This window comes from Osmerus mordax, chromosome 18 (assembly GCF_038355195.1).
Source record: "Osmerus mordax isolate fOsmMor3 chromosome 18, fOsmMor3.pri, whole genome shotgun sequence".
Lineage (NCBI taxonomy): Eukaryota > Metazoa > Chordata > Actinopteri > Osmeriformes > Osmeridae > Osmerus > Osmerus mordax.
In genome coordinates, this window is record NC_090067.1 from 11327381 (window position 1) to 11355038 (window position 27658).

Sequence of the window (27658 nt, forward strand, 5' to 3'; positions counted from 1 at the left end):
TGTGTGTGCATGTGTGTGTGTGTGCACGTGTGTGTGTGTGTGTGCACATGTGTGTGTGTGTGTGCACGTGTGTATGTGTGCACGTGTGTGTGTGTGCACATGTGTGTGTGTGTGTGCATGTGTGTGAGTGTGTCCATACTATGCTTGTTGTCCTCCCTCTCTCCCAGCCTGTCCTGGGCCTTCCTGAAGACTCGCAGGTGAGTGGCGAAGTCGTCCACCAGACGAGTGGTGAAGTAAGGCTGCCAGTCCACCTCTTTGGACCTGAACACACCCGTCAACACGCCCACAACACCTTTTCATATACGCGTACATGTGTTTTATTAACATGTCAATAAAAACACACTCCATAAGCATGACCCATCCATTCCCTCAATAATCAACTACAGAATAATATGAATTGTCTTGGTGTATATCAAGCACAGGAAGTGCATGGTTCCAGCACAGGAAGTGCATGGTTCCAGCGCAGGAAGTGCATGCTTCCGGCTCAGGAAGTGCATGGTTCCAGCGCAGGAAGTGCATGCTTCCGGCTCAGGAAGTGCATGGTTCCGGCACAGGAAGTGCATGGTTCCAGCACGGGAATCATACCGTGTGGAGAACTGGACGAGTGCATTCTGGAGGGTCTGTCTGATCTCCAGTAGGAAGGAGTCGTCCTCGCTCAGAGTGTAGTACCAGTACTGGATATAGTCCCTCAACGCAAACTGGATGACCTGGGGAAGACCACGAGAGAGGAACAGATGACCTACATTATGACTGCACAAAAGTGAAAGTTCTAGTCCATATGGAATTCTAATAAAGAGCACCTACACACAAATCAAATCAAGCCATCTTCTTAATCCCATTTCCTGTTTCCACACAGACGCGACTATAAGAACCACATAACTCATTCTTAACTCATAGCCTACATAACAGTCCACTAAGGGAGATGGAATTCTGCGAGACAGAGAGCCAGAGAGGCCACAGAGTGCAGCCCTGATGATTGGAGGAGCTGTTGTTGGGTTACTCTGTTTCACGCTACACGGACGAAAGCACATACTTGCAAGTGAAAAGGTCGTAGTGTGCATTGTTATTTAAAAAAAGAAGAAGGAGCTACCAAGAAACAGCCAAGACAGACAAAGAGAGAGAGAGAGAGAGAGAGACAGAGACAGAGAGAGAGAAACAAAGTAAGTCGAGTCATCTTCCAAAAATAAAAATAAGTGCAAGGTCAGCAAGACCCTTCTCCAGCTGAGTGACCATGTCAGAGGGTAACATAACCCTTTAGCCATGTAGCGTGGCTGTCAGAGGACTGCTTGTCCTCGTGACAGCCCCAGGGTGTGCACCAGGGCCTGCACACCGCCCCAGAGTGTGCACCAGGGCCTACACACCGCCCCAGGGTGTGTACCAGGGCCTGCACACCGCCCCAGAGTGTGCACCAGGGCCTGCACACCGCCCCAGAGTGTGCACCAGGGCCTGCACACCGCCCCAGAGTGTGCACCAGGGCCTGCACACCGCCCCAGAGTGTGCACCAGGGCCTGCACACAGCCCCAGAGTGTGCACCAGGGCCTGCACACCGCCCCAGGGTGTGCACCAGGGCCTGCACACCCTGGGGCGGTGTGCACCAGGGCCTGCACACAGCCCCAGAGTGTGTACCAGGGCCTGCACACCGCCCCAGGGTGTGTACCAGGGCCTACACACCGCCCCAGGGTGTGTACCAGGGCCTACACACCGCCCCAGGGTGTGTACCAGGGCCTGCACACCGCCCCAGAGTGTGTACCAGGGCCTGCACACCGCCCCAGAGTGTGTACCAGGGCCTACACACCGCCCCAGAGTGTGTACCAGGGCCTGCACACCGCCCCAGGGTGTGTACCAGGGCCTGCACACAGCCCCAGGGTGTGCACCAGGGCCTGCACACAGCCCCAGGGTGTGCACCAGGGCCTGCACACAGCCCCAGGGTGTGTACCAGGGCCTGCACACCACCCCAGGGTGTGTACCAGGGCCTACACACCGCTAGTCTCACCTGCTGCAGTGGCTCGTCTATGAAGTTCGAGCCGGTCAGCCTCCGGTCGATCTTGATGGGCTTCTGCTCCAGCTTCATCTCATCCAGCGTCTGAGGGAAGGACAAGACGACGGACGTGTGTGTGTGTGTGTGTGTGTGGGGGGGGGGGGGGAGAGAGAGGGTTCAGGGGGAGGGTTCAGGGGTCAAGCTCACATTCAATTTAATAAATTATGATTGTATGTGTGTGTGTGTATGGTCTATGTTTGAGGGTAAGGCTGTGTGTGTGTGTTTGTGGGTAGGGGTGGAACGGTACATGTATTCGTATTGAACCGAAACGGTACGGGCGTCACGGTTCGGTGCATGAAATTACACAGAGAATACACGGTATAAAAATAAATAAAACTGCCGTGCAAATTAATTAATGTAATGCGGAACTACTGTTAGATACTCGTGTTCTTTAGGGACACCTAATCTGTAGCCCCGCTTTTGCTCTGAAGCTCTGATTGGCGCCGCAGCCTGTGTAGCCGAGCTAGCCTATGTATGCCATTTTTTGTCAGGTCGACGGTCCAGTGAGTGAGTCAGAGATAGGCTAGCTAGCAGCACTAAGGACGAGTATGGCGAGTGGTGGCGACCCACAAGAGATAGAGGACCCGCTGGCCTCTTTAAGATCGCAAGTTTGGGAAAACTTCAGTTTCCCAGTCAGTTACAGTAGTACAGGCGAGAGAGTGGTGGATAAGACAAGGACTGTGTGTCGGCGTTGTTCAACATGTGAGTGGAAATACATCTAACATGCTAACTCATATCCGACGCCATCACCCAGGTGTGCCAATCACTGGAACGAGACAAAAAAAACTGTTCAGTGCTTACCCAGCCTTTAGGAGTTTAGATACACATACAAATAGGACCAAAAATCACTGAAGCAATCGGAATTTATATGGTACAGCCTGAGACATGCACAAAAATAATAATAATTGCATTTTTGTTTTGCTTGCTCCATTGTACCGAACTCGTACCAAACCGTGATGTCTGAATCGAGGTATGATCCAAACCGTGACTTCTGTGTACCGTTCCATCCCTATTTGTGGGTAAGGCTGTGTGTGTGCTTTCATACCTTCAGGATACCCGTTGCCGTGGGCGGCAGGTAAGAGTGCTCGCACGTCTCCAGGTGTTTCTCTGAGTTGGTCCTCCCGTACAACAGCGTGACGGCAAAACCCCTGCGAACAGGAGGAGGACGCTTGCATCAGGCCTCCGTCGCCACCACGCTCTGGAACAGCCGTTCCTCCAACACTACCACGCTCAGGAACAGCCGTTCCTCCAACACTACCACGCTCAGGAACAGCCGTTCCTCCAACACTACCACGCTCTGGAACAGCCGTTCCTCCAACACTACCACGCTCAGGAACAGCCGTTCCTCCAACACTACCACGCTCAGGAACAGCCGTTCCTCCAACACTACCACGCTGTGGAACAGCCGTTCCTTCAACACTACCACGCTCAGGAACAGCCGTTCCTCCAATGTGCATGAGGAGCAAATATAGACGCTCTACTTACCCTCCGACGAAGCAGAAGATGTAGAAGGCCAGATAAAATATAGCAAAGGGTCCAAAGGTGATGAGGAAAAGCACGACTCCAAGACCCCCCCATCCCCAGATGGACAGACTGGCCTGTAACACACACACACACACACACACACCTCAGTACATTACATTTACATTTAGTCATTTAGCAGACGCTCTTATCCAGAGCGACTTACAGTAAGTACAGGGACATTCCCCCCTGAGGCAAGTAGGGTGAAGTGCCTTGCCCAAGGACACATCATTTTTCACGGCGGGGAATCGAACCGGCAACCTTCTGATTACTAGCCCGATTCCCTAACCGCTCAGCCATCTGACTCCCTACACACACACACACCTCAGTACAGGTGACCTTCTTACTGCAGTGACTGTGAAACTAATGTTTCTACTTATTTAAACTGTCCAATGCAGGATCCTATACTGGAGAGATACGGGACCCGAGGATATGACATGTCCTATATAATGTTTCCCATCCCTTAGTGCATTCGGTGGCGACAAAGGGGCCACAGACACCAAATCACTGGCCTTTTCTTTAAAGTGCCTACGTCAGGAAATAAAAGAAACTATAAAAAGAGAAGAGGGCTTAGTAGGACAAGAGAGATAGGGAAAGAGAAGGAGAGAAGGAGAGGGGGGAGAGAAAGACAGAGAGAGTTGTCATCCTCTGGCTTCCTGTTATTGCCAGTGCAGGAAACAGACATCTCTAACATCTGACCTCACAGTACCCTGACCCAGTATAGCATGCAGGCTAACAAGCTAACAAAACCCCGTTCCGAACAATGCTAGCTAGCTAGCTTCAGTGGAGGGTTGCATGATCAGGCAGGCAGGGCAGGCACAAGCTACTTCTCAATTCATATCCCTGCCATGGCACTGACACAGATAGAGACAGACTAGCAGGCTAATACCAGCTCTGCCTTGACCCGTTAAGGTCAACTGGCCTAGAAGCTTCTCTGCTTGCCTTGGGAGACATCCAGCTAGAACTACAACTTGGACGTTGAGACATTCTAGTTGGATGTCTGGGCTCAGGTTGGTTGTATAGGTGGGACCTGCGGGCATCTGTAAAGCTCTGTGTGACATTGCTTGACAAAAAATCCAATCAAATTTTTATTAGAGCTAGTGCAGGGATGCTTCCAAACACCCACTACACAAGTCGTAGTCCAAACCACCTGGTCGAAACGGTAGCTTTGCTGACGCAATGCGTTCATTTCGAAGAAGCTTTCATCCAAAGCGACTGTGGGGGATTCGAACCCGTGACCTCTCGTCTGCAGTCAAACGCCCTCCCACTGCGCCATACCCATGTTTCAGATAGTAGGGCGAGGCTTTGTTCCAGGGGAGCTGGATGAGGCGGGCAGACCCAGGTGTACAGCAGCAGTGAGGCCCACCAGAGGTGCCATCGGCCTGGAGGAGTGTGACGGTGACTGGGGCCGCGGCGCTGCCCTCTGGGGGAATCAGCTTCTCCAGGTGCAGGAGGGAGGAGAGAACTAGGCCGTGTTAACGAGAGAGGCTGAGAGCCATCTTCGTAAAACGACACGAGGCGCCGAGTGTGTGGATACAAACACACACGCGCTTGTACACCCGTACACACACACACGCACAGCCACACACGCACACCCAGTGCACGTACACGCGGGCTCCGAGCATATCAGATTGAGATCAGACCGTGATGATCTGAGAAGATAATGTAGCTTGGATAGCAGAGCTTCCCAGGGCTGAGAGGAGCACCGCTGAGAGGCTCGCCCGAGGACAACAAACACTTTGTTCTGTCTGCTTCCCATCCATCATGGTCTAATATCTGATGATACCCATTAGGCCCTCCATCAACCGCATCAATACACCGGTTCCCCCGCGTATATTTAGACAACACAGCCAACCGACCAATCAGAACACAGAAAACATGACGCCAGTGAGAAAAGGAGACGTTACTGTATGGAATGTCGAACGTTTATGAATAGTTTTTCATAAATTCGTCTTCTTCAGTCCAAAACAATCCATTAGGTTGTTTACAATTTTGATTTAAAGCACCAAAAATTCATTGTGATTGGTGATTTCTGCTTGTTGCAACCAGAAATCACCTGTCTGACACAAGGCTCAAGGCCCAGAAGACACTCAGACCACAGCGTTGACAAGTCGAGACACATACATACCCATTATGCAGGTGGAACAATACAACTGGCTAAACACATCTTCTCAGTGTCAATGAGCACGGCTCAAAAACCAGTTGAACCAACACAGGGGCGGGCAGACGGACAGAATGTGAATCACCGCAGGCGCTTTAAGAATGTGTCAAAACCCGCCTGCCCTCATTCACTTCGCCCCACTGCAATCATGGGCCATATGGGATGGAAGGAGAAAGGCTCAGCCAACGCGGGCTGGGAGGCCAGAACCAAAGCTAGCCCTGACTGACAGCATCAGAAGACTGGAACCAGTGGAACTCTCAGGCAAGGCGATGCAGCACAACCACCTCGGGGCCTTAGAGCATAAACAATGTTTACAGCGTTTCATCGCCGCTGGGTAGAGATCTGCAGCAAAAGGCCGCTGCGATCCCGGGAGTGGTCTTTGTGCGAGGAGGATGAGGAGGGTGGCATTGGCAAGATCTCATGGGATCAGAACAAGTAGGCTAAATCACATGGGATCTACACACAAGTCATAAACCATAGCCCCAGATAATGAGACACCATGTGATCTAAGGCTTAGACCCAGCCTCCTGTGACAAACCTTCTGCAACTGAAGGATCATATCGAGAGGGGGGGGCGCGGCCATGCGACAGAGATACATCCCATAATGCCGACCGTCACCTAGGTTACTGATGCTCAACGGAGAGCATATCAAATCCTGGAAAGCTGAAGCCCGTCAGATTGGAGTCAGATGGCTGAGAGGTGAGGGAGTCGGGCTAGTAATCTGAAGGTTGCCAGTCCGATTCCCAGCCGTGCCAAATGATGTTGTGTCCTTGGGCAAGGCACTTCACCCTACTTGCTTCGGGGGGAATGTCCCTGTACTTACGGTAAGTCGCTCTGGATAAGAGCGTCTGCTAAATGACTAAATGTAGATTGCAGTACATGGGGACCACTGTTGACCTGCAGGATGGTGTGAGCGAGCCGTGAAACTGTGGCTCAATAAGAGACAGCTCACTGGCACTGACTCATTACAGCTTACCCAGCTTTAACATTGCGCCATCTGTTCCAGCAATCACACCACCAGACAGATCTCTAAGCTAACCCAATCCCCCTCCCCCTCCCCCCAAACACACACACACATTTTTCAAAAACTTCAGACGATGCTACACGTGCGAAGACACGCGACACGCCGTCCCGGTGGCGGATGCTCCCCAACGCAGAGCCGGAACACCGTCTCTGGGCCGCGGCCCGCCACTTTCGAGTAACTAACGTTCGCGCCGCGTCGAGGCTGTGGTCGAGTGTCATTATCGGTGGCTCTCACTTCAAACAGAGAGCTGGCCTGTTTACCATGCAGCCCCCTCCAAAACACTGCCTCTGTGTTACCAGAAGCTTCACTCTCAATCAGTAGCCCTGTTTCTGCTTACTGACACATTCACTCTGATCCACCGCCAACTCGCTGGGTAGGTTCCTTACAAACATATCTCTACACACACACACTTTAAACACACACTACACACGCACGTTGGAAGAGGGGGGGGGGGGGGGGGGCGAGGGTCAGTGTTGCACTTCCGGAGTTTTAACACCTGGCAGTAAAAAGGTATTTAGAGATGTCCTTGACGCCAGCCTTTCCCTTTAACTTACACACACACACACACACACACACACGCATCACAGCGGCCTTGGCCAGAGTTATCAGAGTACAGAGGTGACGCGTCACAATAGGGTGCTCTGACGACAGTCAGGCTGGTGGCAGCTAAGACCATGACATGGGTTGTAAAGGACAAGCTGAAGGGGGGGGGGGGGGGGGGGGGGGGGGGGGGTAAAGCAGGGCTTAAGTGACCCTGCACAGCCAGGGGTAAACTTCCTGCCTATCCAGAGCAAGGGGTTAACACAGCCCATTAAAGTTCTCCTCTGAGAACGGAGGGGGGGGGGGGCGTCAGGGGAGAGAAAGTAGAGAGGGATTGGGCGAATACTGCGATCGGCTCAAGAGACGAAAATCCACAAGCAATCACAGAGGGGAATCATGACTCCAACGTTCTCATCATCCTCATGACCACTAGCGTTGGCGTCGATCCTAGTGCTCCGATGTCTGGCAGGCATCCTAGAGCATCCTCTAGGCCAGTGGTTCTCTACTGCAGGATACGGAGACCCGAGGATATGACATTAGCAGCCTTCTGCATAACTAGATAACGACCCATTCGTTTGAATCAGGTGTGTTGGAGCAGGGACACATCTAAAACATGCAGGACAGCGGCCCCTGAGGACCAGGACTCGACACCCCTGCTCTAGGCTGTACTGCTGTGTGTCTCGATAGGATCCTAACCCGAGCAGACCGACTGATTCCTGTCTACAGTAGTTGACAGAAGATGGTTAGCTTACACTGCTGCTTGGCCAAGTGTTGACAACGACTGACACCACAGGTCATCTCTATTCCCCAATGCTCCGAATACAGTCCTGCAGCATGTGGTGAGGAGAAGGCTGTGTTGAAATCTGTGTGAAACGAGTGTGGATCAATATTGCCGACGACATGAATTCCTATACTGACTCGAAAGTCAAGTGGCCGTTTTGTTGATATTGTTCTCACAGGAACTGCTCTGCAGGTGTCCAGCAGTGGACATGAAATAGGGGGAGTCAGGTGGCTGAGCGGTGAGGGAAGCTGGCTAGTAATCAGAAGGTTGCCAGTTCGATTCCCGGCCGTGCCAAAATGACGTTGTGTCCTTGGGCAAGGCACTTCACCCTACTTGCCTCGGGGAGAATGTCCCTGTACTTACTGTAAGTCGCTCTGGATAAGAGCGTCTGCTAAATGACGAAATGTAAAAATAGGGTCATACTAACGTCACCCACTACACACTCACAACGCCTCGTGCCCTGAACCAGTTCACATCCGATTGGCCGGCCTGTGCCCTACGCAGCGCCGGCCAAGCCTGATGTGAGCGATGCCTCAGCCTCCTTGCCCCACAGCTTTGATTAAGACACCTTAATGAGGTTTAACCTACTTATGAGAAACACATTTCTGTCACTGGCCTAACGCTGCCTTCGGATATGACATCCTAGATGTGCTAATGGTGGGTTACTGCATCTACCTTTGGCTGTCAAATGCAGGCAGGTTCATAAGACAGCAAGACGCTGATGGTAAAACTGGGTGGATTTATGGGGCAGCATCATAACGTCTTAGTTTTATAACACACTGGATTACAAGTTGGCTCACCAAGCAGGATAGAAACTATAGAGCTATAGATAGCCTTTTGCACGGTGGTCAGATATAGAGGTGTTAAGCTATGCATTAGTGAGTATTTGCATAGGTCAAGAGAGCGACTATGATATTATGATACACTGGCCATCTGCCAAGGGTCTGTGGGAGCAGAGCAGACCTCCTCTGATATAATGTGAATTAAAATAAGTAGTTAACACAATAAATGTAATGTCAATTTCACTATTATCAAATGATTTATATTTATATATATTTATATTTATATATTTTTTCTGTTCATTATCATAGAGGAAAGGAATACACGTATTAAGTAAGAATTAAAAATTTAATATGGTGTGGCATACATTTATGACAGATTATATGACACTAACTTGGACTTGATAAGCTGATGGAAGGTTTGACTGGTGACTACCATGAAGAAGTAGACCAAAGTTTTTACACAGGTAGGATATAATGTTGTAAATGGACAGATAAGGGATACTTTTTAAAAGGCCAATAGTGTAGACTTGATCACTCCTATCCAATAATAAAGGCTTCTGAACCCACTCTTGATTATAACCAGTCATCAGTGAAACAGCCATCTTTAAAACTTGAAACGACGCTAGATACATTGACACTGTAAACAAAACTAATTTGCAGAATGGGCCTGTTCATTTATTCCTTCACAGTATTAAAAAGGTCAACTTCTTATGATTCTCAACAATAATATATTTCATTTGACTGTGATTCTCTGTTTACGTGCTATGTCATCATGATGTAGATGTAAACAAGAACCATTGGGTATACACGATGGGTCCAGAGGTGAAGTGATTGAGGTTATTATTAAGCAAGCTACTAGATCATTTAGCAAGTGACTGTAATGGCATTCAACACCCAAAGCAAGTAAACATTGAACAAGGAAAAAAGCTGATTGTGAGACTAGCTAACAGAATCAAGACAATAAAAGTCTATGGTACTACTTGATCAGCACTATATTGTTTATATAGCGATAGTAACGCGGCTTTGAAACGGAGTCAACTACGCGCTAGAAAAGCTCGCTACTCTGCTTGTTCTCCTGCAACTCATTCCACTTGCAAAACATAACCATATATCGTTAACTAGCGCTAGGCAAATCGATAGCTAGCTGTATACTTTTGGGCGCGCCCATATCTCTCACCTGAATAATGTGTTGAAGCCATAAAGATTTTCTTCTGTCAGCAATGTTACTCATAATAATCGAAACACATAACGTTTCTTATTCAACTAGTAGTGCTAACAAGCGAGCTAAATCAAGTACGGCGTTGACGGTAGAGACTAAGCTCATCGTATTAGCCGTGTAATCCTCGACTGACAGGCATTTAGCAGATGCTTTTTTAGAAAACAGAAAAGCTGTCTGCGCCGTCCTGTGTTTACCTGTGATTTGATGTTATCTAGCTAACTAGCTAGCTGCGAGGCTAGGCAGGCTAAATACGAGGCTAGCTGTCATCGTCCAACGCACGGAAAACAAACTCGTACACGCACATCGTTTGCACGTCTTAACTTACCTCTGCAAACATAGTTTAAAAGGCTGTGGTTGCAGTGGCTTAGGCTAACCCCACCACATTGTATCACGCAAAAATCTCTCTATTTTCTTGATTAAAAACGATTGTATTTCCAGTCTCCGTACTCTCCTCGGACAGTAGCCATGTTGCAAGCTTTACGTCTCGGGCACCCCTTTTTCGACGTCGCTCGCTGATTCGTTGACATATGATGACGCATGTAACACACACCCGTGACTACCTGCTTTTGTTTTTTAAATTTCTATTGACAACAGTCAGCGATGTTCCTTGCAGTTAGAGTGATCCATATAATTCATTGTGAGACTGTATTCCAAATGCAGTTTTCTCGCTTGCTCAAAATATGATTGAATCACTATATGATAAAAGCAAGGGCGGCCTTTTGTGACTTTTGTGCTACGACATCATCTCTACTGCGTAGTTTCAGCCATGCGAACTGAGAAAGGTTTAATACCATATTTTAATTACCAAAGCATGGTGTGTGTGCGTTGCTGTGTATTTGCATTAGCATAGTCTTTTTTTTATGTTCCATTACACTGCAGGGCTGTGCCCACTTGTTGACCTATATTATTCAGTGACCTGCTGGAAGCTATCCCCCATGTATAGGCACTCATAAAAAATAAACCGACAGACAAGTAAAAGCGTTTTGCTGTGGTGATAACAGTACCTCTCTCCAGGTTTGCAGAACCCCAGCAGGGTCACACAGGAGGCAAGGGTGCAGGCAAATATAGTCCCTGGATCCAATGGTTGCTCCAACGTGACAGGCCACACTGAAAAGGCTACCCATGGTTTCTCTGCCTAGGCGCACGTACATCAAATATTAGCTGCCGTCTCATATCTCACGGAATTTGTTGTGTGTGTGTTCATGTGAGGTACAGTGTGAGTGCAGAGATAAGATAGGAGGAAAATAAAAAATTCCAGTGTTTCTATCGTGGTGGAGAGCTTAAGACTGGGGCAGGTTCAAGCTAGTCCAGTTAACCCCCCCTCCACACACACACACACACGCTCACAAGACTTTTTAAACTTTGTACCCCTGCTTCACGGCAGTAAATGTTTCTGTGAGCAGTAAATATGTTCTTTTATAGATAAAAGGTATAATGACTTGTTTTGACATTCTACCTCCTGCAAAGTTTCCTTTCTGAAATTCCTCTTCAATTTCCTTGAATGATAAAATGCCTTACTCCTCATGCACTTATGATATTGAAAGTCATTGTATTTGAAATGCTGAATCGTCAAATGCTCTTCTGGAAAGACTAAGGCCTGGGTCGAATGAGTTGTTTTTCCAGTACATCCGTTTTTTTGTGAGTGAGTCAGTTTGTCATAACATGTTCATGCGTGAGTGATCAGGTGCAGAACGTTGGTCACAATCTGGTGATAAGAGTTTGGAATGCAACTCAGCTTTTCCCCCCCAGTAAAATAATATTTGCCACTAGAGGGCACTATCACACCAGCCATCGCGCTTCCTAAAAACAAAAGTTAAATAATCTGTGCTGATGTGTTCGTGTTCCTAATACCCCAGTCAAGCACGTTCACAACAGACAATCCCCCTTTGCTTATAATACAACCCTAACCGTGGCTGAACTGCAGTGACAGTTCTACACCTCAGGAAAACTGCTTTGTCAGAGTTCACATGCCACAAGAGAGGAATTTCACCATAAATGGGAATGTGTGTGTCTGTGTGCCACAGGGTCTCTGTGACAGAATGACACAGGGTAAATTAGGGGTGACACTGCCTAAATGTTTGCAGATGAGTGCTGCCCATTTTAATCACTATGGTAAGAGGGGTCACCAGGGCATGTCACCGGGCCATCTGCCCTGGGGCACGGTGGGCAAAGAGGAGTAGTTAACTGTGTACCTCTAACGTTTCCTGTGTGTGTGTACGTGAGTGTGTATGTGTGTGTGTGTAACAGGCCTTGTTTGAGGCCTGATCACCATTCCACCAACCAAGTCAGGTTTGGCTGGCTAGTTGGTGCTGCCACAGGACTGGGTAACTGATTTTTACATGTACTTTTGGGGGAGAAAAGAAAGACTTTTAGTCAATGAGTGGAGCGAAATAAGTAAAAGAAAAAAAACATTTTAAAGAAAAAACAGAGGTTCTTTCTCTACAGGAGAATCATGTGTCTGGGCTGACTTGACACACTGCAGGACCACTTCCTGTGTCTCAGGTTTCAGGCAATGTATTTGTGTGTGTGTGTTGTGAGGAGGGGGGTTCACTTCCTGGCCCTGTCTGTTTGGGAGTTAAGGTTTGGGTATCGTCGGGGACAGGAGTGGAGAACGATGAAAAGAGCAGGGGAAATGGTCAAAGAAAAGTCAATGGAACCATTTAGTGGTTGTTTAAGAGGGGAGTGGGAGTTTGGGAGTTATCTTGAAATTGTATTTCACCTGCTGTGTGTGTGTGAGTAAGTGTGTGTGTGTGGGCTCAGGAAGTGGGAAATGGTCAGCTCTAATGTAAACACTGGACAGATGTATTTTCTTTCTTAGTTAAAGTCATGTAAAGCTTCCCTGTAATTGCTGAGTCAATATTACTGTGGTATTACTCTAATAACCCTTATTCATCAAATGCAGGAGGAAGACAAAATAAAAAGCCTTGCTGTGGGCGATAGTTTTCCTGGTGGTCTTCGAAAATCTTCTACCTCCCATCTTTCTCTCTCTCTCTCTCTCTCTCTCTCTCTCTCTCTCTCTCTCTCTCTCTCTCTCTCTCTCTCTCTCTCTCTCTCTCTCTCGCACTCTTTCTTTTTTTATTGTTTTTCTCTGTCTTTGTGTTTCACTTTATTCCTCTTTCTTTCTGTCAGTTTTTCAGTTTCTTCTCTTCTTCTCTGTCCCTCTCTCCCTAACTCAGAGTGTGACTCGGTATCTAATGTCATCGGGCTTGGCTCCTGAGGCTCAGAGGTTTCTGTGGCTGCAGGTAGCGGACTTGTTCACTTAAATTCTGTACCTCTAATGTACTCCAGATGATACAACAATTTATAACACAAACACACACACACACACACACACAGGTACACATGTACTGTATCCTTACTATAATAAAATATCTTCTTCAGATTTGAGAAGCTGTCATGTCCATGCCATGACTATGCGTGTGTGTATATGTCTGTGTGCGTGAGTATGTTTGTGTATATGTGTGTGTGTGTGTGTGTGTGTGTGTGTGTGTGTGTGTGTGTGTGTGTATATGTGTGTGTGTGTGTGTGTGTGTATATGTGTGTGTGTGTGTGTGTGTGTGTGTATATGTGTGTGTGTGTGTGTGTGGTAGAAGGTGCCCTGTGATGTTGGCTCCTACCCACCATGCCTCCAGAGGTGTAGGATTATGGGGCTTTTAGAGCAGTTTAACAAGAGCAAAAAAAGACGCAAATGGTTTGTAAGACACCAGCTGCCAGACTTATAAAGCCAGAATTAACACCTTTACCAGAGAGAGAGAGAGAGAGGGGGGGGGGGGGGGTCAGAGAGAAAGAAAGTGAGAGAAAAAGAATTGGTAAAGAGAAGGAGGGAGAGGGGAACCTCTTGGCTATGGAGGGGGGGGGAGGTTGAGAGACCAGAGACAGGCTGGTAGCATCAAACTGAAAGGTGAGGAGACAGAAAGATTAAGAAGGATGGTGTGTTGAGGTTTGAGGGTCTCTTTTTAGTCACAAGCAGTATCAACATTTGGACATGCTCTCCAATACTGTTTCTTGCCACTCCTGTGAGAGTGTGTCACTGTTAAGCTGTCCATGAGTTGATGCTGTATAAATGCGGATGAATAAAATTGTAAAAAAAAAGGTTTCTTTTCTTTCAGGGGACATGACATGAGATGTGTTAAATAGCCAGACGTAGTCAGTGTTTTTCTTCTTGTGGTTTTCTTCTTCTCAGAGCTCGCTCTGGGCCATTCGTGGGCCGTGGCTGGCCGCGAAGATCAGGACAAGACTTGGCTTTGTGAATTTAGAAAACAAAGGCGCAGAGTAAAGAGAGAAAAAAATGCAAAATGACAGGGAGAAAGATAAAGGAATGGAGGGATAGAGGTAAGACAAGATGAATGGGTGGATAGAGGTTAGAATTAGACAGAGAGCAATGGAGTGAGATAGAGAGATCACGCCAAATGAACTGTGTAGGACAATCTTCAACTGAGGTGGATTTCTTTCTTTTTATATTCCTTTCTGCCAAACTCTGTTCCTCACTGCCCTTTCGATTTCAACTCAATTCAGGTCTCTCTCGCTCTCTCTCTCTTTGTGTGTGTGTGTCCGTGTGTGGAAAAGAGTTGGCTAGGTAGCATCTATAAACCCAGACGGTGTTCAGCAGTCTTGTTATTGCTTTCAACCGTCATGGAAAAAAACAATTTTATCGTTTTTTGAATGACGTAACAATGTGTGTATGCATGGTCTTGGTGCTGGTACTGGGGAAGATTGTCAGGGTGACCCTACTGCACACACACTCACACACAGAGAGAGGTTTACAGCTTAATTAACTCCAACACATTTCCCTACTAAAAATCACCTAACTTTATGGTAAATGTGTATGGATTGGCCAGTATAAATAGTAATAAAATTTGACCCTGCTCTGAGATATGTTTTACACAGGTTCACAGCTACGTGGCACAACAACACACTAAGCATAATATTTTCCATATCATTTTAGCCTTTTTACTTATACGCCTCTCTAAGTACCCCCCTACTCCCCCCCCCCCCCCCCCCCCACACACACACACACGCAAACACACACGCAAACACACCTCCGAGATGGATGATCTGAGGCAGGTCCAGCTTCTCATAGCCTGTCCTCCCAGGTGATTGAACTCAGATAACAAGCTGGCGTGTCAGATAAGCTTTTCAGTAAAAAAAAAAGAAAAAAAGAAAAAAAGAAAGACCTTTAAGTAAACATAGACAGCGACTTTCTTCAGACTCTAGTTTTTAGATAATATTCAGATAGGATCCAGAAAAACACTCTATTGGGTATATAATTCAATAAGGTTGGAGCGTGAGGTAAATTGAGTTAAGCCTATGTGTTTAGATGAGTGGAGCAGGTCTTTGATAAAGCAAGCATGTTTGTGTTTCTACCGAGAGAGGCCCTAGCAGCTATATTGTCTGGTATGCTGGGGCTCATATGAGGCTGTGCTTAACTCAATATCTAACACAAACAGCCTGGAGTACTGCTCAGATTCTCTCTCTCTTTCTTTCTCTCTGTCCTTCTCTCTCTTTCTTGCCCTCTTGCTCTTTCCCTCGCTCTCTCACACACATGCTGTATTCACTCGCACGTGATTCACAACGCAATCTCGTGGCACCTTTCTGCCCAGCAGATTTTGCTTTAAATATCTCCTAACATTAAAACATTTTTAATTTTTTATTGTATTGCCTTCATTACCTTTCTCTCTTTCTCTCCCCCCCCCCCCTCTCTCCATCTCTCTCTATCCCCCCCTCACTCTCTCGCTCTGCTTCTGGAGTCTGAGAGACATTTCTCGTGGTTAACTGTGCTGGTGACCGTGGAGGCCCGTGGCTGTGATAGGGTCACAGCGGTCTGGGGACAAGGTCAAAGGTCTGGAAATAGAGGTGACTGGTGAGTGGACTCTGGCCTCTGGCCTTGTGGGGTATGGCTGGAGGTCTGGGCCTGTTAGTACAGGGGTCAGACCTGGCTTCCTGCTCAGTTAGAGATTCAAGGGATTGGATAAGAAGAGTGTGTGTGTGCATGTGTTTGTGTGTAAAAATAGAGGTGCATGACAGTTAATTGTGTGTGTGTAAATGTGAATATATAGGGAGGTGTGTGTGTGTGTGTGAACGTGAGTGAGACGAAGGAGGTAGAAGGGAGGATCGTGGCCAGTGAGGAACTGCAGACCTTTCACTTCATACCACGCCGCCCGCCCCCCCTCCCCCCCACCAATCTCAGGCCAGTTTGGAGATGAAACAGATAATTATCCCTAATGAGAACCAGACATACAAATCCTGACCAACCACCTCCCCTTCCTCTCCTTCTCTCCCTTACCTCCAGCCTTTTCTCCCTCTCCTTCCCTCTCCACTTCACCTCCCCTCCCCCTCTCTCTTTGTGGCAGTGAGGTCTAATGTGAACCAGGTCCCAATGTCCTTCAGTGGTAAACTTCAGACAGAGAGAGGGATGTGGAGGAGGGAGAGGGCGTAGGGTGGGGCAGGGCAGAGCAGAGCAGACTGGAGGAAGAGGGAGGATGAGGGAGGAAGAGGAAAGAGGGAGTAGTGGGAGCTGAGGCAAAGAGAGAGAGAAAGAGAGTAAGAAGGAAGAAAGTAGTATAGGGTAGGGTAGAGAGGAGTAGCACTTTCTTGATCCCTGGGGGGGGGGGATTGCACTTGGATATGAGGCAAACAAGGAAAGCATAGCAAGACGAGGTCCTCACTCACCTAGTGTTGTTGATCTGAATCAGACAGGATTCTGGAATGTTCTATGGTGTTCACCAGCGGCGCACAGAGGGTTAACTTAAAACAACAACTAACAGATGACCTACTACCACCTGAGAGGAGAGAAAGTCTCTTTAGAAAGAATTACTGCTCCCCATAGGGTCGTTAAACACACACACACACGCTACAGTACCTATCCCACCGTCCCACCCTAACCCTTTCCGTTTTCACATCTTTGACATCTTTCTCCCTTTCCTCCCCCCCCCCATCTCTTTTCAATCTAGAAAATTAGAACGAAAACTAAAGTCCTAGGCCAGCATGGATATCTAACATTTGTAGAAAAATTTAAATACAGACCGATTTCCTCTACGTAACACAGCCTTCTCAAACCCCCCGTGGTAGGTTAGTGTGTGTTAGGGGTTTGTGTTCCCTTTATTACTTCCTCGCTACAGACTTTTCCTGGTTACTGTGCTAAACTCCTTGTGGGTTGTCGTCACCAGTACTACTCACAGGCTCGCTAACCATGTGCACACATACAGTTTCTATCCATCCATATATATAGTGTATTACATTTGATGGGGGAATTGAAGACTGAAAGCATTCTGTGACATCACAAGAAGCTCTTCAGATTATTGTCAAATCATGCTGGGATCATCAGGTTTTAAGATATATTTCTGGGCATGTTCATGTGTGTGTGTGTATGTGTGTGGGTGTCTTATATTTCATTAGGTTATGAAGTTTTGAAGTCATAAACAAAGTCCCAGATGGTTTTTAGTAGCAACATAACACCTGCAGGTCTTCTCTTATGGTCATTTATCACAATGCCATCTGTGATGTCTCTGGTCATGCTCATCACATCAAACACCCAGTCTATCTGGAAACGAGACCATGGTTCTTAGTTTATGTTCAGCGTTGATGTTGTGGTTGTTGACTGAGACAGCAGAGAGCTGTATGCCATCCATGCTTAAATATTTTTCAGACTGAAAGCACGCGATCCTCACCGTCAACATTATTAAAAGACGTGTTTGAGTAATACAGCCTGTCTTCATGCCCTGTCTCTGAACGTGCTTTGGAATGTCCCCATCTAATCGTACAGCGTGAGAAATGTCTCCGCGTGTGTGTGTACGTGTGTGTGTTTCCCCAAAGGTGACATTCCACCGTCAGAAGAACTGCTTCAAGTTTAAGATAACATGGACACGGTAATCTAGGACGGGAATCGATTCCCCTCGGAGACTCTTCCGGCCTTGGGTCAAAGCTGATGGGTTTACCTTCCGCGCGCTCGTCAGAGAGCGCTCCCTGGAGTAAAGAACTTTCCTGCCCTCATTCGAAAAAAATATGACTTACGGCATGTGAAATATAATTTGCCAAGTGTGCCTTTGTAAGCCTGTCCCATGAGAGAAAACAGATTAAAGTATTGCACAGTTGAGAGACTGACAGGTCCCCCCCCTCCCTCCCGACAACACTTCCAGGTTTCTACTCTTGACCGATTTGTCTCGCGAGGGTGCGCACATGCAGTCTATTTCCCCATTATTGTATAACAGTTAATTAATTGTATACGTTTGTTTGATTGATATAGTACCTACATTCGTTTTAGACTTATTGTAATGAGCCTATATTCATCAGGGACTTTTTTGGAAACGATCGTTAGAGAATAACGAAACTTATACGAAAATCACGGCTATTCTGAAATAGAAGGCCAAGCAAGGTATCAATTCAATGGGTCTTTGCAGTGTTTTCAACTTCCATTTACAGTTTCTTTTCACTTAAATACAATGCATTTTCCCATAGTTTTTCATATGATTACATGTAGAATTAATGATTAAATATTACACTTTTGCATCAGTTTCATAACAGCATATGTAATCAAACATTATCTAGATCTCTATTGAGTGGAACCAACCATGAAGCACTTTCAAGTTTCACATCAATTTTATTAAAAAATATATTTACAATATGTAGGCTATTGATCCTACAACATACAAAAAGGAATGCATTGTAAAAATCATAAATAAATATGTATTTCAGAAGGCTTTGAATTTGTCATAAAGCTAGAAAAATAAATAAATAACATGTACGTGGCAATAAATGTGACATAACATAACATAACCCTTACTGTCTACAAAACAGCTGCTCAGAATGTACACTACCATCAGCCTGCATCATACAACTTTAATTGTAGTTAATGTCACTTTTGAGATTCGATATTAGTGCGCGTTCACGCCCATTGTTTGTGTACTGTCCGTGCTCCCTTGCCATGGCATGCACGCCCTATTGACCTCGACGTTGGATACATGGAAGTCCTTCAGGTCGACCCTAGTTCCAACGTTTAGTTTGAGCACGGCTGCACATCCTGATACCATCTCCTCAGAGCCCGTCCCAGAGACAGTCTGTAAATAGAGTTATTATTATTTAGACAATAAGAAAAATACAAAATAAGACATAATTTGCAAATAAACAACGAGATTTGAAATCAATCTTGAAATTGATATGTACGTGTTGTTGACTTGACCATCACAAAACCCACCGTGTTTATATCTCTGCAGTGATCTCTGTGCGCAGGAGTAGCTAGGATGTAGCGGATACGGACCATGCGCCCTCCATCCTCCAGACAGAGAATGCATAGCTAAGCCGTTCGTGCGCCACGTAGCTGCAGCTGGCCCCTCGCGCGTCAAGCTCGTCACTTTGCAGAACCTGATAAAGAAAATCGATGTACCGCGCCGCGAGCTTCAGTGTTTGAATCTTGCTGAGTTTATCTGATGGTAGTGTAGGGATGATCTTACGTAACGATACGAAAGCCTCGTTCAGAGACTGAGTCCTCTGACGCTCACGCACATTTGCCATTACGCGCTGCGTCTGCAAATCCTCCAAAGACTGTGGGCTACTGGCTTCACTCTCGCCACTCCCGTTTTTCCGTCCTTTCTTCCCCGGGCTCGGGCTAATTAAGTCCCCAACGTTCTCTCCCATGCCCCTGCGATTAGCCCGCCGTTTTCTTGCTGCTCTCCGTGGTTGACGTTCCACCTCCTCCTCGCTGTTCCCCGCGCTGTCCATCGGTGATGCCATTGATGAGCATGAGTCTTCCCGCATTGTGTTTTCAAACATGACCTCTCTTTTCCCCTGACCTAAATGCCTGTCCCTTACTCCCGACTGGTCAGCATCAGTAAATAAAAGCGGTAAGCCGATGGGTTCGGTCCACAGCTCTTTATAAAGCCAAGTATTTAGGGTGATATTCGTGCGCCAGCCCCGTGCGCCACGGAGGGGTTTCTCCGCCAGATGGACAGTTGAAGTTATTTTAAAGTGCGGAACGCGGGGGGATTTTAGACGAGCTGTGATTGGTTGAGAAGGCGTGCAAGGAGAAATTAGGGGAGGGCAAATAAAAAAACGTGTGTTATACAACAGGGTTCCCTCTGCACCGTCATCAAGAAGAGTCAAAGTCCTTTTAGAAATGTATAGGGCCTATAAGTTGTGACATTTGGCTTTGGGGTTTGGCTATGCGCAACCGTAGTTGTCACTTTACTTGCATTATTTATTTTTTGGATCTATGCCAAGGACACTAAAAATGAAACATTACGTCAGTCCACAACCTCCAAGAACATAAATCGAGGGTGTCCTCTACGTCTTCTTGACGTGGACAACCTAAGAAAATACACTGAATACCTCAGATAATGTCAAGGTTCAATGCTCTGTTCTGCCTATGTATTAGGCCTATTGGCTCGATTAAATACCACCTTCAGAGCAGAGAGCCGTCATTCAGTGAAAGAGACAATCAGACATTTCATCGAAACAGTGAAGGTTGGACAGCGGGGCTTCCAGTAAGCAGACCTCGGTGTTTATTTTCTCGCGAGCAGCTCGCCACTGAGGTATGCACTTAAGTGGATCTGCTCCCTGCAGGGACTCTAGCAGGCCTGCTCAGGTTGAAAAGCCGAGCCGGCCCAGGGAGCACACTGGGCGGATCCCAGCTCACAGCAGGTCGCTGATGTGGTCGACGGCTGGAGCCCAACACAAACATTGAAGGTGAGAAAGATTGAGCCCTCACACACACACAAGTTGAGGGAGTGGGTGGTGCGTGTGTGTGTGTGTGTGTGTGTGTGTGTGGGGGGGGGGGGGGGTAACTCCTATCACTTAAGGGTCGTGGTTGGTGTAGCCTACATCCTCCACCAGAGGGCATGAAGGGTACAATCTCCCACCTCTTCATCTCGAAGACAAGGTGGGGATAGACTCAGGCGTCCTTAGAGGGGCTCAGTGGTAAGGGCTCGTCTGAATCTACCCTCCACTCTCTTCCTCCCACCCCCACACACGGGCTTCTCAACTCCGTTCCCTTCGGTCTTATCTTTGCAGACCCTAATTAACACCTCAGCACGAGAAACTTTTGGCCCGACGTGTCCTGCTATTACTTGAGCCCCTTTAATCGTTATCAAGCTGTGTCATTACTATTTTCCCCCTTCCCCTTAATATTTTTTTTTTACATTTACGTTTTCCAAGTTTTAAACATCGCAAGGTGAAGTTCCCTGCAGCGCGTCTTTGTTGCTGTCCAAGGTGCTGAAACACCTGCCTAAATGCACCTGTGTCTTTTACATGTAAAACAAATGCATGCTAGCAACGTTTTTACAAAAGGTTTCTACCTTTTCTAATTATCATGCATAGCCTAATTGTCTTCTTCCATTAAAGCCTGATAGCTCCTAAACCGGAACGGACATTTTTTATTTATTTCTTGCACACTGGTTGGGGACAGTCTATTTATTCTGTGGGTGAAAGTTGGAGGTGCGTTTAACACACGTAACTTTGGAACCCTATCTCTGATTTTCAAAGCTGAGGTAGGCCCTATCATTGAATTCCTTGAATCAAAGCCGAGTTACGGTTTATGATTTGTACAAAAACGTTCATCCATTACACCCAAATCAAAGACAAACACAAACAGGATGTGAGTTCAGTTACAAACAATATTTGGTCAATATACATAACACTTCGTATCCGTGCTCACAGACACATAATCAAATCAAGTTGCCATGGCGACTCTGCCCTGCTGGATTGCTTGAACCCCCTCGTCACTGTTTGCAGGCATATTTCGTTTTAATGTTAGGCCTATTATGAGTCGACGCTAAACCTCCATAAGACGTAATGGGCTTTGTACACATTCCATAGATAAACTACAGGACAATATGTGACACATTTTATTAAGCCTATATACATTCAAACAGCTCCGTCACAATGGACCTATTACTGTCTGCATAATCTGCATTGTAAAATCTCTCATGAGTAACCTTAGATGGGCCTACAGCAAATCTGGATTTTTGCGTCGTTATTAATCATTCATCTTCCAGATACATCTTCTAGATGCGGCTACGATGCAATGCATTTTGGCCTCAATACTCAGGTGTTCTCCAGTACATCCCTCATAAAGGAGATGTAGACGATGGCGAGACGAAGGGTATCTATACGCGAGAGTCGTTTTTCATAGGCAAAAGTGGGAACTTTCCGCCGAAGTTCATCAAAAGCTTCATTCAGACTGAACATACGCTTTCTTTCCCGAACGTTCGCAGCTTGCCGTTGCACTACAGTTATCACGCGCCTCCGTTTGGACCTCCCAGTGGTGGTTTGAGAGCCCGGGCTGTACGCCGGAGGGCCTTCCCTGCCATGCAGGTGCTCCGCGTCATCCCCGGTGCAAGCGCTGTGGTCACGGGTCCCTGTAACATATAATGAGTCGTGGTAACGGCCCTTGTAGCCACTTCCGAGGAGAGTATTGTTTGGGTGTTGTATTGATCCCACCAGATTTCTATCGCTGACAAAGTCAATCAGCGCAGTGTCGATGAAATGACCCTGTATCTCCATTTAGGATCCTATAGGCCACGCATTACAGTCTATGTTCAAAAGGCACGGCCCTGGTCTATGGAGATCCAACGTGAATGTCTGCCTTTTATAGACTAGGAAATCAGTCAGGCGCTTTTAATCGATCATCAAAGCCTCGACCAAAGTAACGGGTTGGCTTTGTTCACGTGGAACCATTTAAACCTGATGACCGGACACGGCCGCCGGACCATGGCGCGTGGTGAGTGGCATCCAGAACCTCTCCAAATCCTGTCAACGCGCGATACGGTTAGTTCCTCTTTGGCTCACGTCCAAAGGTCTTTATCCCGCTGTTTTAATAATTCCCTCTGTCCACTCCCAGTGCGACGTCTTTGATTCCGTTGTAGCTCTAAATTGAGTCCATCGCAAAAGTAGAGTTGAAGCGCAAGGTGTTTAAAGCCTACTAGGATCGAATTCGTCTTTTGATGTGACGTTCCTTCTGAAAGCTTTAATAGCCTTCTGAAGAGCAGAAGCTCTGGGCAGAGGGTCATACTGTCGTATTTGCTCACCTCTACACCGCTTTGGGGCCTAAATAATGACACTTCTCTCACTTAAACAGGCCTGCAGAACAACCCCAACAGAACATTCCCTAACAGTCGCTATCCTCCAGAAGCCTTTCTGTTGCAAATTAGAGCAAATAGCTATTGGTTCCCATGGTAGGACAGTGTCCACACTCCAAAGAAACCAGAGAAACTCTTGGAATAAGAGTCTGACACTCACTCACTGAACTCCTATTGCTGTGTTAGGGTTAGAGGATATAGATTTGGGTGATAGACAGCTCTCCTATCTATTTATAGATTTATGTGTGGTAGGTTACTGAGGTCCACAACAGGTCTACATATTACATATGACAGCTCATCATCCATCCTGAAACATCCATTCACAAAGTGTGGATATTGTTTCCAATACAACATGAGTTAGTGAATATTGTATTTGTATACCAAGTATGGATGTGTTGGAACTCAAACCAGATTAACCTTAACACACACACACACACACACACACACACACACACACACACACACACACACACACACACACACACACACACACACACACACACACACATCCTCCTCCTCTCCTTCCCTCTATTTTCCTGGCAGGAGGATAAACATGATGGGACATTCCGGTGGTCGTCATGGTTACGCTGAGAAAGCACAGCTGGGCGGGAGAATATGAGGTAATCTCACCCCGGGGCTGCTGGGTAAATATTGGTCTTAAATAAGAAATAAAACCTCTAAGACAGACAGACACACACACACACACACACACACACACACACACACACAAAGACTAGGCTAGTAAGTTCACCTACAGGAGTTGTTGAGGAACAGGGACAAGAGAAGTTACATTTACACCAGACAGGCCCTTATTACATCTCTGTTCTGATAAATATCATATCTGGCACTGTTGACACATAACAGGCCTGATATTGCTGTCTCAGCATTACGTCTTGTATGGGTATTCTCTGCAGTCGTTTTTCAACAGTACTTTATCATCTCTTGCAGCTAAATCCAGAGTCCACACCACAGTGTTCTCCCTCCTCCACTGTAAATCTGAAACTGAATCTCTCTCTCTCTCTCTCTCTCTCTCTCTCTCTCTCTCTCTCTCTCTCTCTCTCTCACACTTCTGTCTGTGTCCACTTTCCTGTCAAGGTTTTAAAGGGGAAGGACTACAGTAGGGAAACTCCCACTAACCCACGCCATAACCACCAACTTTCCCAAGTTATAAAGGGCACTCTCTCTCTCTCTCTTACACACACTTTATATATCTCTCTATCACAAACACACCCACCCACACAAAGAAATGAGAATGACCCCTGTCTGTGTTCATAGACCTATAGACCTTCACAACGTAATGGCTGACTCATAGACCAGCCTTCCTCTTCACACAGACAGATGATTGGGCAGCTCTGCTCAGCCAATCACAGTGTGTTTACACAGCTGGGTGGCTAGTGCGAGGCTGGGTGGGTGAAGGTTGGAGAAACCCCAGTTCACCACATCACATATCTCCCCAGCCTCCAACCCCCCACCCTTCAGATCAAATCCTCTACTCACGAGACCACACCCCCCCCACCCCCCTACTCTCAAGAAACGGCTCCTTTTCTCCCCCACATACACTTTGTCATCTCCCTGTTAATCCTTCCCCCCACCCCTCACATGTCAACTCATCAGAGCACAAATCTTCCACCTTACCTAACCCCCTCCACCCCCCCCTCCACTGCCCCCCCCCACCCCCCCTGCTCCAGCCTCCCTCTGTCAGCACCTTGCCTCCCACCCTCCCCATCCCCTCCCCCCTCTCTCCCCTAGTTTGTCCAAGAGTAATGTCTGTGTTTATTTTCCAAGAGAAGGTCACCCTGCTTTTTACTGTGTATTTTTTAAGGGAGCCAAATTTCATTTGTTTAAAAGATCGCCTTACCCTCTCTCTTGTTTATCCTATTGGTGGTTTGATTTCGTTTAGAGGACAGATGCCCGTTTCTGTCAATGTCGGGATGGGGAAGACAGGGTGCTGATGGTTTGAAGAGTTTGACCGTCCCATATTCAGGCCAGGATACAAAGCGCTATGCACTCTACATACAGCTTAGGAACTGTGTGTGTGTGCATGTATGTAAGGCATTCAGTGCACCTGTGGATCTTAGACCAATGACAGGTGTGCCTGTTTTGGTGTCCAGTGCGCCATGTGTTCACCAGCTGTTTGGTCCTGCAGAGGTAGCCCGCGTGTAATCATCCCCAGCTGCCTGGCGTGGACACGGCCATCTTGGCTCTGAGCAGGACAACTTCGGTCGTGAATTTGAGTGGTAAAGTAGGAAACTGAAAGCTAAGGCTGGGGATGATTGGAGCTAAGGCTGTTTGAGATTTTGAGGAGTTTCTTTAGATTCTGCTATAGACTTCTGTGTTTCACCATGGTTTTTTGTAAATTTATTTACGCGTAGACCTCTGGTTTAAATGGGATTGTTTTCATAAGAATACTTCAGGTCTGTGGATATCTATATGGCTCAGTGGATCGTTGTTGAAGGATGAAGTACATATGAACTTTCAGGAGGGATCAGAGCTGTGTGTTGATTTATCATAAGTCTAGTTTTAACTGGCTTGTTTACAGTTGAGCTTCAAGACCTTCTCCTAGTGAATGGCTTTTTAATTGCTTTTCCTTCATTCAACACTGTTTTATAGACACAAACAGGCTAACCAAAGCACATTTTTGGCCACCCAACCCATTACGTCCTTGGGATTGTTCTGTCCACATTACGTGAGAAATTTAACCAAACACCAAACACTTTTTTTTTACACATACAGTACATGTTTTTTTTTTGGTCCACTATGTTCAGGGTAAGGTTGCTAGGTTTTAGGTGTCTGATAAACTTCAGTGTTCAAGTATCTGCCTTGTGTGTCAACAGAGGCCTCTAAAACTCTTGACGCACAACTCCCTCTCTTTCCTCTCACCAAATCCACAACCATTTATCAACCAGAATGGGTGTTTGGAGAGGAGGAAGAAAAAGTACTTGTTCATCTCTGAGGGTTTTTCCATCGTAAATCAGAGGGTTCGGACACACACTCTGAGCCTTTAAAAGAAGGGGGGAGAGGAGTTAAGTGTTGGTGAGTGCACACATAAACACAAACGTGTGTGCATGAACACGCAGGTCCGATCCATTAAAAAGTATGTATCTGAGTGAGTGAGTGTCCATGAGAACGTTATTCTACCAAGTATTGAAAACATGCTGTAGCATTGGCCTCTGTTTATGAAGGTTTGATGTTGGGTGAGGTGAACATAACCGCACAGTATGATTGCATTCTCCCACAGAACTGTTAGGACTGTAAAAGCAGAATTTTAGCATTGGTGTTTATAGCGTAGGAGTCTGAACTTGTCTAGACGTCTGAGAATCTCCCAATACCTCCTGATTAAACTGACCAATTAATCTTACTGATCTTTCTTTCAGTTGTATTCCCTGGGGAAGCCACCAGTGTCATCAAGTACATTTGAAAACAAACCGTAAATACATCACTCTATGATCTTTAGTGATCTAAAGGGCTTAGCAGTTTGGTGTAGCCTTATCTGATGGTATTGGGGGTAAGCTAGTGTGATTTAGTGGTCCCCCTAGTACTTGCACTCTTTGGCATGAGTATGTGAAATGAACTGACCACACACAGAGACACACACACACAGAGAGAGAGATCCCCTGAGAATGGTGGAGCTACAGGGAACACCCCACTGTCATCACCAGGGTTACTAAGGGCATTAGAGCGGGCAGTGGGCACCATGGAAACAAAATAACTCTGGACAAAGGTTTGCTTTGGGGTTAATAGTGTGTGTGTGTCTATATGGGCAAGCAGAAGCAAGGGTCACAGGCAACTGTGTCTACGTACTCACTCAGGTTCTGTGGAGGAACTGTGTGGATGTGTGTGTGTGTGTGTGTGTGTGTGGGGGATAGTGAGAGCCAGCGTAAGTCAAAAAGCAGAGGTGCCAAAATGTCTGGCGAAATTTCTTTGAAAATGCCATAAAGGGATTTCATGGATGTCAGTGGGCCCTCAGAGAGAAAGTCTTAGATATGATTCAGCCAGAAGTGGAGAATATTCTTCTTCTGCAGTCTTAAAGGCCCGACTGTTCAAACATTTAAATGTTTTACGACCTGCTGCCATTTGGGGCTCTGAGGAGACCAGAGCGTCGACCACATCTCTAATTAGCAAGAGGGGGGTGCAGGACGGAGGATTAGTCCGGAAGCGCGAAGGCACTGTGTCCTCCGGCTGGACCTTCCCATCAGGGCGCCGTTAGCTCTCCATAAACCACCGACGCGCTCCTTTCATGTGTGGCGTTCACAGGCGCCAGGGTTGGAAACTCTGACACGGGAGTACGATAGAGAGCCAAGGAACATGCAGCTACACACCATATGCACACTCTCATCTGTACCGAGGAATCCCAGCAAACAGAAGTCCTGAGACTTTAAAGTCTTCCTGGTCAGCAACGAAAAAAGGAAGGAAAAGAAAACTGTCATTCCTCTCTCACATCTCCCCACCGTATATTTTCCTCTCTCACTGACCGGCTCTTCTTGCTCTCCCTTCCCTGGCCCCCCCGACCTTCCCTTTTTGCCCT

The 27658-nt window shown here is 46.9% G+C and overlaps 3 protein-coding genes across 5 annotated transcripts in view; all 3 read right to left on the bottom strand.

Moving 5' to 3' along the window:
• The window catches only part of snx13 (sorting nexin 13), a 21086-nt gene extending 10555 nt beyond the window's left edge, over window positions 1-10531 (bottom strand). For all 3 annotated transcript variants that reach the window (XM_067255960.1, XM_067255958.1, XM_067255959.1), the window contains exons 1-6: window positions 10392-10531; window positions 3524-3636; window positions 3084-3186; window positions 1994-2083; window positions 586-707; window positions 140-261 (exon numbers count right to left, since the gene is read on the bottom strand). In XM_067255960.1, the coding sequence (XP_067112061.1) occupies window positions 140-261; window positions 586-707; window positions 1994-2083; window positions 3084-3186; window positions 3524-3636; window positions 10392-10403 (562 nt within the window). In that variant the 5' untranslated portion in view covers window positions 10404-10531. The remainder of the gene's footprint in view (window positions 1-139; window positions 262-585; window positions 708-1993; window positions 2084-3083; window positions 3187-3523; window positions 3637-10391) is intronic.
• Window positions 10532-18766: 8235 nt separating this feature from the next.
• Window positions 18767-19831, bottom strand: twist1a (twist family bHLH transcription factor 1a). Its single transcript, XM_067256011.1, has 2 exons — window positions 19257-19831; window positions 18767-19119 (listed from the first exon to the last, which is right to left on the bottom strand). Exon 1 carries the CDS (start codon window positions 19829-19831, stop codon window positions 19298-19300), a length of 534 nt encoding a protein of 177 aa, XP_067112112.1. The 3' UTR covers window positions 18767-19119; window positions 19257-19297.
• A 2268-nt stretch (window positions 19832-22099) lies between these two features.
• On the bottom strand, window positions 22100-22558 carry LOC136961769 (fer3-like protein). Its single transcript, XM_067255188.1, has one exon. It carries the CDS (start codon window positions 22556-22558, stop codon window positions 22100-22102), a length of 459 nt encoding a protein of 152 aa, XP_067111289.1.
• Between the last annotated feature and the right edge of the window lie 5100 nt (window positions 22559-27658).